Consider the following 17,339-nt stretch of genomic DNA (forward strand, 5'->3'; position numbering starts at 1 on the left):
TTACAATTTGTAAATCATTATTAATAATTATTTTTAAATTCTGTATACATTATTTCAATCAAAAATATATCATTTTTAATACAGTATTAAAATTAAATAGTATTTATGATAATACGCGCTAATAATGTTAACACAACATTTGCGATAATAACTTTTTTGTGATAATAGGTTTTATAATAACTTTATAAACAGTATACATAACATTAAATATAGAAATAGTTAAAAATACTGTAAATGTTATTTAGTTAAGTGGTAATTTTGTATTAATTATAAATCATGAGAGTATTATTTGTTTTGCAAATATTTTTAGTTTTTACAATTACATTAATTTTGTGTTTAGATAAAAATCAATTAATTCAATATTCAGTTAAACAATATAACAAATTAGATGTGGATATAAAAATAGGCGTTCAATACCCGACCGATGGAAAACCGATATCAACCAAATGGCACACAACTCCTGGAGTCAACAACCAATGGACGGCCGGTTTCTATCCAGGAGTGCTATGGTATCTATTTAATTATACAAAAGATGACCACTGGAAACATTTGGCTATTCAAGCAACTGATGGACTATTTGCTAATCAATTCAGATCAGATACACATGATATCGGATTTATGATTCAGTGTTCGTATGGAAAGGGATACGAATTTACAACAAATTCAACCTATCCTAACATTATTGCTAATGCAGCCCATAGTTTAGCGAAAAGGTTTAATCGTAAGTATAAAGTTTTTATTTTACAGTATTATTACTGTTAGTATTGTATTTCAAATACATATACAATACAAATTATATATTAGAAAACTAATAAATTCAATTTTCAATTGTTTAGATAAAGTTGGTTGCATTAGATCGTGGGGTAGTATTGATGATAAAAAGCAGTTTTTAGTGATAGTCGACAATATGATGAATTTGGAGCTTTTATTTAAAGGTTATGAAATAACTGGTAATAAAACCCTTTACGATATGGCTGTATCTCATGCCAACCGTACACTCAAAGAACATGTTCGCAAAGATAACAGTAGTTACCATATCGTCAACTTTAATGTCACTACCGGTCAAGTAATACGACGATATCAGGGACAGGGATATAATGATTCATCCACTTGGGCTAGAGGTCAGGCCTGGCTTATCAATGGTTTTACAACAACTTATGGATTCACAAAATTAAAGATATTTTTAGACGCCGCCGAAGGTTTAGCAAACTATTACATTAATAACTTACCGGAAGACAGTATAGCGCTCTGGGATTTTAATGTACCTAAAGATAAGTATCCATACATTCCTCGCGACACAAGTTCAGCGGCCATCGCCGCTTCGGGTCTTTTTGATCTTTACGGACACACAAAAAATAATAAGTATTTAAAAACTGCAAAACAAATCATGGAATCGTTAGCCTCGAGTAAATACAGAGCTGATGGTAAACCTGTATATAATTTACCGGCGCTTATATTGAACGCAACTATTGCCGGTCCGAATGCCGATCCAGGAAAGTCTGATTTAGCTATAATTTATGGCGATTACTATTTTATGAATGCACTTAAATATTATCAATAAATATTTAATTAAAACTCAAGTAATTTCTTATCATTTATTTGATAAAAATAGTTAATTATTGACAATTATTGGAATTTATTGTATTATTTAACAAACTTTATGAGTTTATCTAAAATTATTTTTTAAATAAAACAGATTTGAAAGCAATACATGCATTTATTTAAGTGCCGATATGTAAAAGTTATATATTATATCGCACTCTTAATTTTGTTGTTAATAATGTTATTAAAAGTAATATATTTTATACAAATATTGATACCATTTGTATTAACTATAAATATCACGGATATAGTGAACTATTCGGTCAGACAATACAATGAATTATCCAAAAGTATTATTATTGGTAAAGAGTATCCTACAGAAGGAATACCACTGTCCTATAAGTGGAACTGTACTGAACCGGTAAAAAATCAGTGGACGTCCGGATTTTATCCCGGAGTGTTATGGCATTTATACAAATATACTAATGATAACAAATGGAGACAACTAGCAATCAAAGCTACTGATAGCTTATCTGAAAATCAAATGAGAACCGATAATATAGATATTGGGTTTATTATTATGTGTTCGTATGGAAAGGGATATGAATTTACTAAAAACTCAAGTTATCCTCAAGTTATAGTTAATGCCGCTAATAGTTTAGCAAAAAGATTTAATTGTAAGATATGTTTAAATTGAATAAATTTATTTTTATATTATTAAGTTTTATATTTAATCAGATAATATAGGATGTACTCAATCGTGGGATAATACACCAAATGAATTTGTGGTCATAGCTGACAATATGATGGACCTGGAAGTGCTATTTGAGGGCTGGAGGATCAGTAAAAATAAGACACTATTAGATATGGCTGTTTCGCATACTATACAAACAATTAAATATCATTTAAGAGAAGACTATAGTCACTATCAAGCGGTTGCCTTCAGCGATACTAATGCAACTATTATTAGAAAATTTACGGCACAGGGATATGCAGACTGGTCGTGTTGGGCACAGAGTCAAGCCTGGTTGGTCACTGGTTTCACTATTGCCTATAGATATAGTAAATTAGACTATATATTAAATGCTGCGGAAGGAGTATCCAATTATTTTATTGATAATTCACCGCCTGATGGGATACCCTACTGGGACTTTGATGTACCACACGATTCAAACCATACATACATACCTCGGGACAGTTCGGCCGCATCTATAGCAGCGTCGGGTTTGATTGAACTCTACGGATACACTAATAATACAAAATATTTAAACGCTTTCAATAAAATAATAAATTCTTTATATTCAGACAACTATAGAGCGGATGCCGTCTTTCAGTATAAACTGCCGGCACTTATAGTTAATGGAACCGCAGATTACTATACAAACCGTTTTGATAGAGCACTCATTTTTGGCGATTATTACTTTATTAAATCATTAGATTATTTATTATAATTTTATTAATAATTTCCTGTAATTTTATCAATTAAAAAAATTAATAATTAATGTATATTTAAATTTAAATTATAATAAAAGATTCTGTATTATTTTTTTATTATTACATATTCACAATAAATATATATAAGTTTAAAAATAAATTAATTAAATAAAATTATTTTATAAAGTTTATTGTATAAATGATAATTATAAATATCAGGGTTGCTATACTGTAATGGATTAGATATAATAATACTTACTGTGAAATAATGAATCTTAAACAGTGGCGGCGATGCTATTAATTACAATTATCTGGTCAACAATACGTTGAATTAAAAAGTGGCCAAGGGCAATGTTATAGATAATTTTAAACTGAATAAAATTGCTATTGGTAACTTTTAATTAATTGTATGATTTGCCAGATAATTGCWGTCGACTATCATTTATAAATTTTTTAAACAGTCGACTGTAAATTATCTGGCATATAATACAATTAATTAAATAATGACCAATTACAATTTTATTTAGTTTAAATTTATCTGCAACATTGCCCTTGGTCACTTTTTAATTCAATGTATTGTTGTTCAGATAATTGTAATTAATAGCATCGCCGCTGTCATCGCCGTCGCCGCTGTTTAAGACTCTGTGAAATAATATTATAAATGTTTGTGATTATATGTAGTAAAATACAGTATTAATAAATAACTAATAATTGAATAATGCTGTTAACAAAGTTTAATTGAACTAAAAATACTGTAATATTTAGATAAAAAGTATGAGAATTGTAACATAAGCTAACTTAGAGACTATTGAATATTTGATGTGAAAATTAATATTAAAATAAAATTAATGACATAACTATTATTTTGGAAACAATATGAAACTTAAATTTACAAACATTTGTTTAATTATATTACTGGTGCCCATTGTTAATGGGATAACACGTAAAGAACTTGTCGATTATGCCGTTCGGCAATACAATAGAGTAACACAAACTGTAAAAACTGGAGTTCAATATCCATCTATAGGAAATCCCTGGTCAGCCCAGTGGGAGGTAACGCCTCCCGTTGATAATCAATGGACGGCTGGATTTTATCCCGGAATTCTTTGGCATTTATATAACTATACCAAAGATGATCACTGGAAACAATTGGCTACAAAAGCTACTGATGCCATGTATAACGATCAATATAATACGTGGCAACACGATATCGGTTTTATGATAATGTGCTCATATGGTAATGCATACGAGTTTACAAAAAATCCAGATTATCCTAAAATTATAGTCAATGCGGCCAATCATTTGGCCAAACGTTTCAATCGTATGTACACTTTTTAGGGTTATTTTCAAATGATTATTGACTGAAGTATTCAACGCAAATGTATAGCTAAAATTGGATGCACCCGTTCGTGGGACAGCGGACACGATGGCCAGTTCCTCGTCATTGTAGACAATGTCATGAATTTGGAACTACTATTCGAGGGTTGGAAGCATTCTGGAAATGAAACCCTGTATGATATGGCGGTCTCGCATATAAATGTCACTTTAAAAGAGCATTTGAGATCTGATTATAGTCATTATCATGTCGTGTCCTTTAATGAATCAAACGGTAGAGTCATCAGAAAGTTTACAGCTATGGGTTACGCTGACTGGTCGTGTTGGTCACAGGGACAGGCATGGCTCGTGGCTGGACTTACAATTGCCTATAGATATACTAAAGCTGACTATATATTAAAAGCGGCTCAAGGTGTYTCCAATTATTTTATTGATCACTTAGCTGATGATGGTATAGCTCACTGGGATTTTAGTGTACCTCATGATCCTCAGCACAGGTATATTCCACGCGACACAGCGGCTGCTTCTATAGCAGCCAATGGATTGATAGAGTTGTATAGCTATACTAAAAATGAGAAATATTTGAATGCATTTAATAAAATTATGAATTCTCTTAACACAAGTAAATATAAAGCCGATGGAAATCGTGATTATAAAATACCAGCCCTTTTGGTAAACGGCAGTACCGATGCCCACCTACACGACTCGGCACTTATTTTTGGTGATTACTATTATGTTAAAGCATTTAGATATGTGCTTTAATTATAATTTTGCATTATAGTTATATTATAATATAGCTTCAATTTAACTTGATGATTTTTAAATTATATTATATAAATAYAATACAATACAACTATACTATATACATATGCTTACTTTAATTTATTATAAAAATAATATAAGTATTTTGTAATAATTAAATTAAATTGCTTTGATGTTTGAGTTTACATTAATTAACGTATTTGACGTAAACATTAATTAAATCAAAAACACAAAAATGTATATACGATTATTTATTTAAATAACAAATTGACAATTAAATACATGAATAACTTAAAATACAGTATTTTAACGCAAATTAGTATAACTTATTCGGATAACTAATATTCTGCTCTTTATTTACTTATACTTAACAAATGTCATCTTTATATTTATTTCCATTAAAATGATGTCATTTAATAACATAAACTAATAAAATTTGTTATTAATGTCATAAAATTATTACCAGTAAATTAAATTTATCTTTAAATGTTAAACAATCATTTTATAAATTGAACATTTTTACTTTCTTATAAAAATTATGATACTATACTTGAAATCATGAAAGTATTTATAGAAAATATATTTTTAAAAATAAATTTTTATAATATCATACAATTACACTAAAATAATATTTATTATAAAATAGATTAAAAAATACTTTTACTCATATAAAGTATATGTCAGCTAAATGTCAAATATAGTTGAAATATTATGATACAACTTTTACATACAAAACAAATTTTTATGAATATATAAAACAACAAAATTTATATAAAAATGTGTCAATTATATTTGATTATCAATTTATTATATAATTTATAGGGAAAATAAATAAACTAATGTCTTAATAAAAAATTTCTATTTAAAGTATCAATGAATTGGGATATCATTGAGAGTATTGACATTTATTAACTCATCCGACTTAATCACCTCCTGATTGTCCTCTTCTGGCTTAGGTATTGGTTTAATGTTAAACATAACAAGTATTGTTAAGTCAAAGACTAATATTATTACAATTATATCAAAGACCAGAACCAATGAGTAGATCTCAAGAAATAAATAAGTGATAACTTCTAGAGTTAATAATAATAATAACAATATTATCAAATGGCATGTCTTCTCCATTTGAATGCTATAAACTCCGTACTGATGGACACCAAATATTATGATACCTCTTACCATAATCTCGTAACCAATTAATGAATTGTTAACATTTGGTGTATTTAAGTCAATTTGGTTTATTTTAGCCATCAGTGTGTCCTCTAATTATTAGTAAATATTATATATTATTATTATATATTTAACTTTTAACTTTTAACTTTAATTATCTTAATTTTAACAATAAAAATTAATTAATAAATACTAACCTCTTCTCACTTCATCATTTTCATCATATTTGTAAGCAAATACAACACCCCTTTTAATGGGGTATTCTTTGGAGGCGCCGATTATTGTAAAGCCAGTTATGAATAATAAAAAATTAAATATTGATTTAATAATTAAAATAACTATTAAAACGTTTTTAACAAAATTAAAATGATGCAGTTTTGGTAATTTCATTTTTTGTTAATATCATTTCATTAAATATTTACTATTATTCAGTTATTTCTAAACATTTGACATCAACTGACTTCTCAATTCTACATTTTTGCTAATTTATATATTGAAATATATTAATAGTATATTTAACTGATGTATATGCAGTTATATAAATATATATATATATATATATATATATAACTGCAACATCTTTCAAAAATTGATGTAAATGTATGTCCAATCATCTACCTGTGCGCAAATTTATCATTAAAAATATTGATTTTTGTTATACAGTACCATTTAAGTCATTTATTAAATAATTTTTTATGAAATTTTATTTTGTTTATTTTTATTGAAAAAATAGTTTTTTCTCAATCAAAATAATTTTTAAATAATTTACAAAATTAATAGTTTCAGATTAATCAAATAATTTGATATTTTTAACTTATTTTTTTAGTTACTCATAAATTCAGAAATTTAAAGAAAATAAGAATTAGTTTAAAAAACGCTAAATTAAGTCATTATTTAAAAATTTCATTGAAATCATTATCACTAATAGTCTATAAAATAGAAACTTTATTCTGTATTATAATTTAAAAGCTATTAATAATACAGACGTTATTGTTGTTGAATGAATGCATTGCAAAGACATTGCATTTAAATATCAATTCAATCAATGGATTTGATTGTCATATGTTTTCAACACATGTGTCACACAAACGGGTCTTAACTATCGATATACCCGTCGGGACATACATTTCATACACCACTTACACAACTGTTTCCATAATAAAGCAGTTTTTAAACACATTTATTCATATTTTTTAATACATTAATTGATTTGAATGAAAATATAGCTCAAAATAATGGATATTAAAGAAGTTAGAGATTTGTTAAGACAACTGAAGACTGATATGTCTGATGAAGAATATACACGTCTTAACTATAAAACTATTATTTCATCGATCACTGAAAGTTTGGTTTCAATTGACATCCAAAACAATATCCAACTTTATAATGATTTGTTGAAACAATTGATGGCAACCATTGATTATAATAGACGACATCCGTCACCGCAAAGAAGTCTTTGTTTCATTAATATTGTGGACAAATTGTTGGCCAATAATGTATGGATTAAAACCGAGACTTTACCGGTCGTCACTGAAGTACTCAATACACAAAACTTATTGTTTAAGACGATTAAAATTATGCTCAAAGACAGTACCACTGCTGACAACTATAGCAATGAACAACTTCTTGAGATAACTGATAAACTATTGAAATACTTGGATAAGATTCGACTCATTCTTCACATGAGATTTAATGACAATGAAGTGATTGCTTTGAATCACTTGATATTGAATACAATTCGTTGTTTATATTTATTGGTCACAAACTTTACATATAATATCCCATCACATGATTTGAATCAATTTTGTGGACATGTTTTGGGACTTTTGAAATGTTTTGTCGCCTATGGTGTCAGTGGTTATGATATAACTAAAGTGAAAGTTTCGGCTCTTTTTCCGTCACCTTTTGCTCAAACGACAGGTTTTATATTTAATTAAATTTATTATAAAAGTATTTCTGATAACTTATAATCTCTTTTACAGAGTTTATGGACAATAGATTGCATGAAAGGAAAGGATCGGTGAATAAAAAGAATAGAAATAAGAAAAATAAGAATAAGAATTGTGTTAATAATCAAGACTTGGATGACGATAGCGATGGCATCGCTGGTAATGATTCATCATATGTCAGATCAATGATATCGGACTCAGAATTCTCATCCGATTACGACTCGATTCCCGTATACGACGCGTCACGCGTACAGCGATCGGTGGCCAACAAAATAAGACACATTTCTTATGAAACATTGTCATCGGCTTTGAATGTGTTTGAAAAGCGAATTATATTTGGTTTTTGGTCGTCTTTCTTTCAAAGTCCACCCCCTGGTAGTGATATTTCAATTCCTGGACCTATTTTGTCGATTATATTAAGAGATCATTCTCCACGCGCTAAGACCTCTGCTTTAAATTTTTTATATAAATTATTGTTAACCGGAGATCCTTATGTTATAACTTTAGCCGATTTTAGTAGACCATCAAAACAATTATCATTTACACCATTATCTCAATCTTTGGCAAAAATGATTATTGAAATACATGAAGACATTTGTAAAATACTCAACAGTGAGAAAAATATACCGGTTTTGGTGCAAATTATTAAATGCATGTCAATGTTGGTGACACTCACTTCTCATAAGAAACAGGGAAGCGCTCTATTGATACAATTGTTCAATAAATCTATATTTTTATTGTCTCATAAAGACATACAAATCCAGAACTCATTTTTAGCTCTGGCCGTCAAGATCTTTGAATTGGATCCATTTCCGGATGATATGTTGAGATATCTAAAAGATGATAACTATGTTATCCAAGAGATAAATAAAATGATTGAATTCTCAATGGATTCAATACTAAGTATGCAATCAATACTTCTTTGCGGTGAATCTTTAAAATTGTTGGCAACTATTTTGAAGCAAAAGTCTTTATTTGGATTACTTATGAATCACAAAGAGTTTAATTTGACTTACAATCAACTCTTAGATTTATCGATAAAAAGTCTTAAAAGGGATATATTTATAACAAATCAAGTGATTCAAAGTCTTTTATGTAAATTTTTGGTTGTTTTAGGAAATAATATAAAAACAATAAATACTATGAACGATGAAATCGTCAATTGGTGGTTAAAAATACTGAAGACTGATCTTATCGAAAAGGCACTAATATGCGACAAATCAATACCACATTCATCTCAAGGCCTTATCATTGAYTTAATATCATCAATAAATATAGAGATCTTTGAATTGTTTGAAACAAATACAAAATATCATTTAATATCAGTGTTGATATCAATTGTCAAGAATACAAATCCAGAAGACGAAGACCTAAATTGTCAATCGCAAGCAATTCGTTGTTTAGGTGTCTTTCAATCGTTTAGATCGATGACTGAAGATCTCAACTATTTATTTGACGTTTCAATGCTTGCCATCGAAATTATGGATAATTTTGAAAACAATTATCACACAAAAAAGTTATCGCATATATTGTTATATCAAAGTTCATGGACTTTGGCAAACTTCTGTGATATATTGAAAAAATTTTATTTAAATAATTATAACGAAATAACATCAGAGTTTTTGTTTCGTATAATTGAATGCAATCTTAACTGTTATGACATTCAACTATCAAATGCTATACAATCGGAAAATATTAAGACAAATCTGGTTCGCTCTTCGGGTTGTTCATTGTATCTGATATTAAATTGGATACAAAATGAATCAACAGTTGATCTAATTATTGATTCAAACAGTAAATATTTGAAATTAATAATAGATTTAATTGAAAAGTTTATCAAAACATTGAATTTATCTAAAAATTTTAAGCTTCATTGGAATATATGTATTGCATTCAGTTATTTGCTTGAATTGAATGTATTCATAGATTTATGTAAATGTCAAACAAATTTAGTTAATGTAGACACCATTGGTGTTAATAGTGTTGATTCTTATCAATTGATTGACTGTATAATTGATAATCTAATGAATGTAATGCAGACATCACGTAATCATAAGGTCCAGTCGTACGCTGTATATGCTATCGGGTGTATTAATAACAGCTATTTTAGTGGACAATATATAACTAAATTATGGATTTTGATAACCAATTTAATGATAAATAACTTGCCATTAGTTCCCATTGATATTAGAGTCAATTGGATGGAAAAGTTTTGTACGACTTTATATAAATTAATTGACATTTATTTTAATCAAAGTGTTATAATTGATTGCAATATTAAAGAAACGATTGACAAACTGTTAGATTTTTTAACAAATGACACTTTAGTTGTTAATTCGCAACTAAAGGATAATGAATTAATCAAAACTATTTTAAATAGTTTATTAAATTTACCGGTAATTGACAAATAATTTTATATAATTATCATTTGTAATATTTGAAATTTTGCTATATTTATAATAAAATTATGTAAAAAATTGTAATTTTGATATTTTGTCATTTAAAGAGTATGAATTACTATCTAAAATCATTATATCTAACCTATTGATCCGATTTGAATGTTAAATAATTGCTTTTTAATACATTATTTTTATTTGAAATAGTATTTAAATATCTAAAGATAATTAATGAATAAATTGTAGAATAATAGTGATCAGAGATAACATACTTTTTGTGTATTACTGATAAGTTAATATTTTTTTGAAAATTAAGTAATTATTTAATACTGTATAAAAATGAATGTAATTTACTCTTAGTTTTGGAGATTATAATTAATAAATGTTTGGTTATTTTCCTGTTTGTTAGGCAATAGTAGTTATAGACTTAATTTACTGATAAGTTGAAAGTAAAAATGATAAGTTTGGAAAAATATAATTATATAATATAATGGAGATGTCAATATAATTACATTTTAGTAATTTAATAATTTGTAATTAACCTAATATATTTACTTGCTAAATTTTATATTGAATTAATAATGTTATTCTAATTAATGTTGGTTTTAAATAAAAATTGTAAAATAAAAAATAATATAATAATAATATCTAAAATATACTACTTTTAAATTAACAAAATTTTAATATATTTGACACATTCTTTATTTATATTTATCTTAAGTTTGAAATATAATATCTATTAAAACTATAGTACATTTACATGTATTATCATTTAATAAAAGCTATTAAAACATAAATTGAAAATGTTTAATTTGTTTTTTCTAATATATTAATTAAATTGGTTTCAATTATATAAATTGAAAAACAATGACACCTACACTGGGCTATTGGAATATACGTGGGGTAATATAGTTTTATTTTGTTTAATTTAATTAAAAATTAATTTTATGTCAAAACAATTGCTAAAATTTACAAATTGAATGCCAGTTGGGGCAACCAATTCGTTTATTGTTGGCCTATACGGACACTAAATATGTGGACAAACGCTACAATTGTGGTCCGGCACCTGATTTTGATGCGAGTGAATGGCTTAATGACAAATACAAACTGGGACTCAACTTTCCTAACGTTATTATTAATATATATTTTATTTTTGTCGTTCATTTAGATAATTGAAAAATAATATAATTTTATATTATTTAACGAATAGCTTCCCTATTATATCGATGGTGATATAAAAATTACACAAAGTTTAGCCATAAACCGATATATTGCCCGCAAAACCAAACTCGAGGGACAGACAGATGAGGAACGACTTCGGGTTAGTCTAGCGGAGCAACAGTTGGTTGATATGAATGAGGATTTCTCGCACATCGCATACGACCCTAATTTTGAAACATTAAAAGTGGATTATCTCAAGAATTTACCCAATACTTTGAAACTATTCAATGATTTTCTCGATAACCGACCGTTTTTAGCAGGTTTTCTATAATAATAATAATTGATATATACTTCTTATTAATTATTAACTCTTGAATTTTGTTTTTGTTTATTAGGAGAAAGTGTTACTTATGTTGATTTCATTGGTTATGAATTATTAGACAAATTGAATGCATTTGCACCTGAAATGGTATCCAAAGTGAACAATCTTAAGAAATACATTGAAAGAGTAGAATCGTTGCCACAAATTGCCAATTATTTGAAGTCCTCACCCAAACAGGCATACAATGGACCGATGGCTAAATGGGGTGGAAGTGTTGAATGATTTTATTGGTTAAAATCTTTAGTTATGCAATATATTAATAAATAAATAAAATTTAGCAAAATATAAATTTTAGTATCAAATAATAAATTTAATTTACTATAATATTGTTATTATTATTACAGTAGAGGTTTAAATCATTTTAAAATTTATTAATAATAAGCATTTGTGACATAAAGAATCAAATGTGAGAACTTGAAGTCAGTCAGTCATTCAAATATAATACAAAATAGAAAAGTTGTTAAATTTGAATATTGTATTTAATAATAAGATTGTAATTAATTTGAAATTTATATGCTTTAATAGTTTGTAAATCTACACTAATATAACTTTTTCTTCCAGTTATTGTAAAGTTATTTGCTATAAATTATTATAACAGTTATTAAATAGTATATATACTGGTGGGGAATTTTTAAGTGGTAGTTTTTTTTTATAAATATAATAATATTAAATAGTTTTTAATAAATAGGTTATCGAATAAATCAATTGTATTTTATTCAATAATTAATTGTACACTAAATATAAAAACTAGGTTTGCATCATAAAATTTATTATTGTATAAAATTATTTAAAAAATAATATTTATATTACTAAATAACCTATTAATTTATTATAGAATAAATTCTAATTAGATATTTTTACAATAAAAATTGTAAAAGCAAACAAAAATAATAACTAAGTTTTTTTAATACATAATTAGTCTAATTATAACTATATATGTAATATTTTTTTATAATAATTAATTACATATACGCGCATATATGTATAAGTTATGTTGAATAATTAGAAATTAAAATTTTATGACATTAGCAAAATTTAAGTGTCATTTTAATTTAATTTAAAATAATTTATTAATGAATTATTACACGGATGTAAATAGTACTAAAAATATAAAAATCGTTAACTCAAACTAATAATATAAATTATATTGTCATTAACAATACTAATAATAAGTTATTAATTTTTTTCTTTTTACAGAAATAGTAAAAATAAGTATTAAACAGTATCTACATTAATATCTTTACAAATTATTTTTTAATAGTTATATTTGTTACAACAAAATCATACAAATGACTGMATTATTGCGATTTTGATTTAATTTTATAGTAAAATGAATTGACTTTTGTATGACTTTCAAAATAACTAATTATAAATATTAAAATTATTATTAAATACTAATATTATAGTTATTTTAGAAATAACATTTTTTGTTTCCATTGTATTCAAGTTTTAATTATAATGCTATTTATTTTTGATTACAAAGTAATAAATTATAATTATCATAAAGTTTTTACTGTATGATATTTCACTAAATCTCACTAATTTTCACTATTTATTATTATAAAAATAGTTTCATAAATTTTGTAATCAAAAACTATTAAAATGATACTTAAAACAAAATTCAGTTAACAAATCAGTAACATTGAAAATGATTTTTATTGATATTAATTTATTCATTAATATTTTTAAAAATTAAATATAATGTTGTCAATAATTTGAAATTGACATTTTATAATTTTTAAAATATCTAAAAATTGGTATAACATTAGATATAAATGGATTAAAAATATTAACATTAAAAATATATTATTTTGAATAAATTATATCAATAGTAATATATAATAAACTAAATATTTATTGAAAAAATAAACTTTTATTTTACAGTATGCAGACAAATGTCTGGCGAATACATTATATAATACTTATATCCATCAAACATATAATAGCTTATCATTAAACGATAGCCGTATTTATCAAATAAAAGACAAATACTATAAATTCAAAGTTTCAAAGTTTATGTCTGTTTTATCTAATGTCCTCCAAATGCTTCGCAACTATAGCTATGTTTCGGATCACTTAAGAGACAGCATTTTATATGAATAATAACGACTTATAATAAAAATAATGTTTACGTCTGTCCTGTTATGACACATACAGTCTTCAACAGACAAATATTAGTCTCGTATTCAAAATATTCSTATATTTAGCCGAAAAATGCATAACATTTTAGCTTAAAATCAAATAACATTGTTTTTCTAACTATTTTAATGACATTTTTTCATAGAAATAACAAGTTTTCTAATATTGCAAAATATTTTCAGTCACTAACCTTTTGTTTTATTTTTGTTATTTGTTGTAAAAGATTCAATTATTTTACTATTTATAACTAAATAATAATTTWAAAAATCAAATTTTGTATAAATAATAAATTGATTAATTTAGACCATAAGTGTTCAGTTATTTTCCAACTAATTACTGTATATAATAAAAGAGGTGTATATAATATATTCAATATATTGATTGTATTCAAATAAAACCAGTTGAGAATGCTAGAAAGCATTTCCATACGAACTCCTAATCCAAATTAAAAATTAAATTAAAATCGAATGATTAAGTATGACATGGATGTGGACTCCACATTGTGGAGTAACAAATCACTCAGTATCACAGAATAAACTCAACTTTAGTAATATGGGGTATCAAATGACTCAGTATGACAAAATAAACTCAACAATTCATATAGGTTATCTAATGACTGTATGCAAAAAATAAACAACCTTAGTTATGTGGAGTATCAAATGATTCAGTATAAAAAAATAAACTTTACTATAGCCATGTAGGGTATCAAATAACTCATTATGACAGAATAAACTAAACTTTAGTCATGTGGGGTATCATATGATTCAGTATAAAAAAATAAACAACAATTCATATAGGGTATCAAATGACTAAATATGCAAAAAATAAATTCAACCTTAGTAATGTGGGGTATCAAATGACAGTAGGACAAAATAAACTCAAACAATTCATAGAGAGTATCAAATAACTAAAATATATTATTATTTTTACTATAAATATAACTTAAATTTAAAGAGTATTAACTCAAGCTTTATTTTATCTATTTTATTTAAGATATAAAAATTTGTTTGCTAATTTCATATAACTTATTTTTAATGTTTAATTCCAATCCAAGTATTAAATATTAATTTTAAAATTTTTGTACTTTGGCCGCCATTTTATATACGTTCTTAAAGATATTAAATTTTTTATACTAATCAATATATCTTATTTTTGAAGCTTTATTCAAATTTATATTTATAATGTTTTCAATTTTTTGTACTGTAACCGTCATTTTCTCTTTGTTCCCGAAGAGATATAAAAATTTTAATGCTAATTCCTTTGCTAGTTTTTGATGCTTTATTCAAATCTATACTTAAAAATTTTTACCTAAATTTTTTTTAACTTTGGCCTCCATTTTCTCTATATTCTGATGAGATATCAAAATTTTAATGCTGATCCCCTATATCTTATTTTTGATGCTTAATCAAAATCTGAAATCAAAATTTCAAAATTCAATCAAATGCGGAAGGACAGACAGACAGACAGACAGACAGACAGACAGACGGAAGGACATATAGAATTCAGTACTTACTCCTTTCAGGAGTTCGTGATTACATAACTTAACTTATTATATTTAACTAAATATTTAAAATTTTATTCTTATTAAAATAAAATCTTAGTTTTGCACTTTTAAAATTTTTTTTTATTACACAAAACAAATTAATATAATTTTTTTATTAATATTACATTATTGTAATTTCTGTTCACTAATGTTCACATTTCATTAAAATGAAATTAACTGAAATTTTCTTAAAATTACAACTCTATTTATACTATTTTTAAAATTTTATTAGCCAATAAGATTCATTTTAAAATTTTAATAATGACTGTTTTTTCTTAATTATGACCATCTTTTTTGTTCTTTTTCATAATTTCTGAATATTTATTGCTGTATGTATTACTCATATATTATTGTTCTTTTCTATAACCTCTGAATATTTAGTGCTGTATGTATTACTCATATATTTTTTCTTTTCTATAACCTCTGAATATTTAATGCTGTATGTATTACTCATATATTATTGTTCTTTTCTATAACCTCTGAATATTTAGTGCTGTATGTATTACTCATATATTTTTGTTCTTTTCTATAACCTCTGAGTATTTAGTGCTGTATGTATTACTCATATATTATTGTTCTTTTCTATAACCTCTGAATATTTAGTGCTGTATGTATTACTCATATATTTTTTCTTTTCTATAACCTCTGAATATTTAATGCTGTATGTATTACTCATATATTATTGTTCTTTTCTATAACCTCTGAATATTTAGTGCTGTATGTATTACTCATATATTTTTGTTCTTTTCTATAACCTCTGAGTATTTAGTGCTGTATGTATTACTCATATATTATTGTTCTTTTCTATAACCTCTGAATATTTAGTGCTGTATGTATTACTCATATATTTTTTTCTTTTCTATAACCTCTGAATATTTAATGCTGTATGTATTACTCATATATTATTGTTCTTTTCTATAACCTCTGAATATTTAGTGCTGTATGTATTACTCATATATTTTTGTTCTTTTCTATAACCTCTGAGTATTTAGTGCTGTATGTATTACTCATATATTATTGTTCTTTTCTATAACCTCTGAATATTTAGTGCTGTATGTATTACTCATATATTATTGTTCTTTTCTATAACCTCTGAATATTTAGTGCTGTATGTATTACTCATATATTATTGTTCTTTTCTATAACCTCTGAATATTTAATGCTGTATGCAGTCATGAGGAGCAATTGAACATAATCCAATCATAGAGTTGAATTTTTTATTTTAATAAATAAATATTGTTATGGTAATAAAAAATTATATACTAAATGTTACTATTTGGAATAAATTTTTTTATTAAATCAATGTCACTGTCAAGTTATGTCTCAACAATATTTTTTTTTTAAATAAAAATTCACAAATTCACCTTTACATATTTAGCACTAATATGATCTGTGGCGTGTCAATTGCTCCTCATGACTGGCTGTATGTATTACTTATATATTTTTGTTCTTTTCTATAATCTCTGAATATTTAGTACTGTTTGTATTACTCATATATTTTTTGACTTTTCTAAACTTTTTTTATA

General features: G+C 25.5%; 5 protein-coding genes across 5 annotated transcripts; all 5 read left to right on the top strand.

The window, feature by feature from the left end:
• The first annotated feature begins 217 nt into the window (after positions 1–217).
• Positions 218–1,561, top strand: LOC128961591 (unsaturated glucuronyl hydrolase-like). Its single transcript, XM_054307845.1, has 2 exons — positions 218–721; positions 837–1,561. Exons 1-2 carry the CDS (start codon positions 277–279, stop codon positions 1,559–1,561), a joined length of 1,170 nt encoding a protein of 389 aa, XP_054163820.1. The 5' UTR covers positions 218–276.
• Positions 1,562–1,777: 216 nt separating this feature from the next.
• LOC128961592 (unsaturated glucuronyl hydrolase-like) lies at positions 1,778–3,211 on the top strand. The gene is made up of 3 exons (XM_054307846.1): positions 1,778–2,219; positions 2,281–2,875; positions 3,196–3,211. Exons 1-3 carry the CDS (start codon positions 1,781–1,783, stop codon positions 3,209–3,211), a joined length of 1,050 nt encoding a protein of 349 aa, XP_054163821.1. The 5' UTR covers positions 1,778–1,780.
• A 618-nt stretch (positions 3,212–3,829) lies between these two features.
• LOC128961593 (unsaturated glucuronyl hydrolase-like) lies at positions 3,830–5,073 on the top strand. The gene is made up of 2 exons (XM_054307847.1): positions 3,830–4,297; positions 4,364–5,073. The coding sequence occupies exons 1-2, from the start codon at positions 3,853–3,855 to the stop codon at positions 5,071–5,073; spliced, it is 1,155 nt and encodes a 384-aa protein (XP_054163822.1). The 5' UTR covers positions 3,830–3,852.
• A 2,165-nt stretch (positions 5,074–7,238) lies between these two features.
• On the top strand, positions 7,239–10,757 carry LOC128961595 (uncharacterized). The gene is made up of 3 exons (XM_054307848.1): positions 7,239–8,163; positions 8,226–9,986; positions 10,699–10,757. Exons 1-3 carry the CDS (start codon positions 7,479–7,481, stop codon positions 10,755–10,757), a joined length of 2,505 nt encoding a protein of 834 aa, XP_054163823.1. The 5' UTR covers positions 7,239–7,478.
• Positions 10,758–11,357: 600 nt separating this feature from the next.
• LOC128961407 (glutathione S-transferase-like) lies at positions 11,358–12,427 on the top strand. The gene is made up of 4 exons (XM_054307642.1): positions 11,358–11,491; positions 11,576–11,716; positions 11,799–12,069; positions 12,145–12,427. Exons 1-4 carry the CDS (start codon positions 11,456–11,458, stop codon positions 12,351–12,353), a joined length of 657 nt encoding a protein of 218 aa, XP_054163617.1. The 5' UTR covers positions 11,358–11,455; the 3' UTR covers positions 12,354–12,427.
• Positions 12,428–17,339: the final 4,912 nt, after the last annotated feature.

Source organism: Oppia nitens, unplaced genomic scaffold (genome assembly GCF_028296485.1).
Source record: "Oppia nitens isolate AA-2021 unplaced genomic scaffold, nextdenovo-longstitch-racon4-pilon3 scaffold5_pilon_pilon_pilon, whole genome shotgun sequence".
Taxonomy (NCBI): Eukaryota; Metazoa; Arthropoda; class Arachnida; order Sarcoptiformes; family Oppiidae; genus Oppia; species Oppia nitens.

What these genes read in the sequence shown, in the direction of transcription:
- LOC128961591 (XM_054307845.1), top strand. Translation starts at nt 277, where the DNA reads ATGAGAGTATTATTTGTTTTGCAAATATTTTTAGTTTTTACAATTACA. An exon ending in TTTAGCGAAAAGGTTTAATC is followed by an intron (nt 722 to 836) that starts GTAAGTATAAAG and finishes TCAATTGTTTAG; the next exon opens with ATAAAGTTGGTTGCATTAGA.
- LOC128961592 (XM_054307846.1), top strand. Translation starts at nt 1,781, where the DNA reads ATGTTATTAAAAGTAATATATTTTATACAAATATTGATACCATTTGTA. An exon ending in TTTAGCAAAAAGATTTAATT is followed by an intron (nt 2,220 to 2,280) that starts GTAAGATATGTT and finishes ATATTTAATCAG; the next exon opens with ATAATATAGGATGTACTCAA.
- LOC128961407 (XM_054307642.1), top strand. Translation starts at nt 11,456, where the DNA reads ATGACACCTACACTGGGCTATTGGAATATACGTGGG. An exon ending in GCTATTGGAATATACGTGGG is followed by an intron (nt 11,492 to 11,575) that starts GTAATATAGTTT and finishes ATTGAATGCCAG; the next exon opens with TTGGGGCAACCAATTCGTTT. An exon ending in TAACCGACCGTTTTTAGCAG is followed by an intron (nt 12,070 to 12,144) that starts GTTTTCTATAAT and finishes TTTGTTTATTAG; the next exon opens with GAGAAAGTGTTACTTATGTT.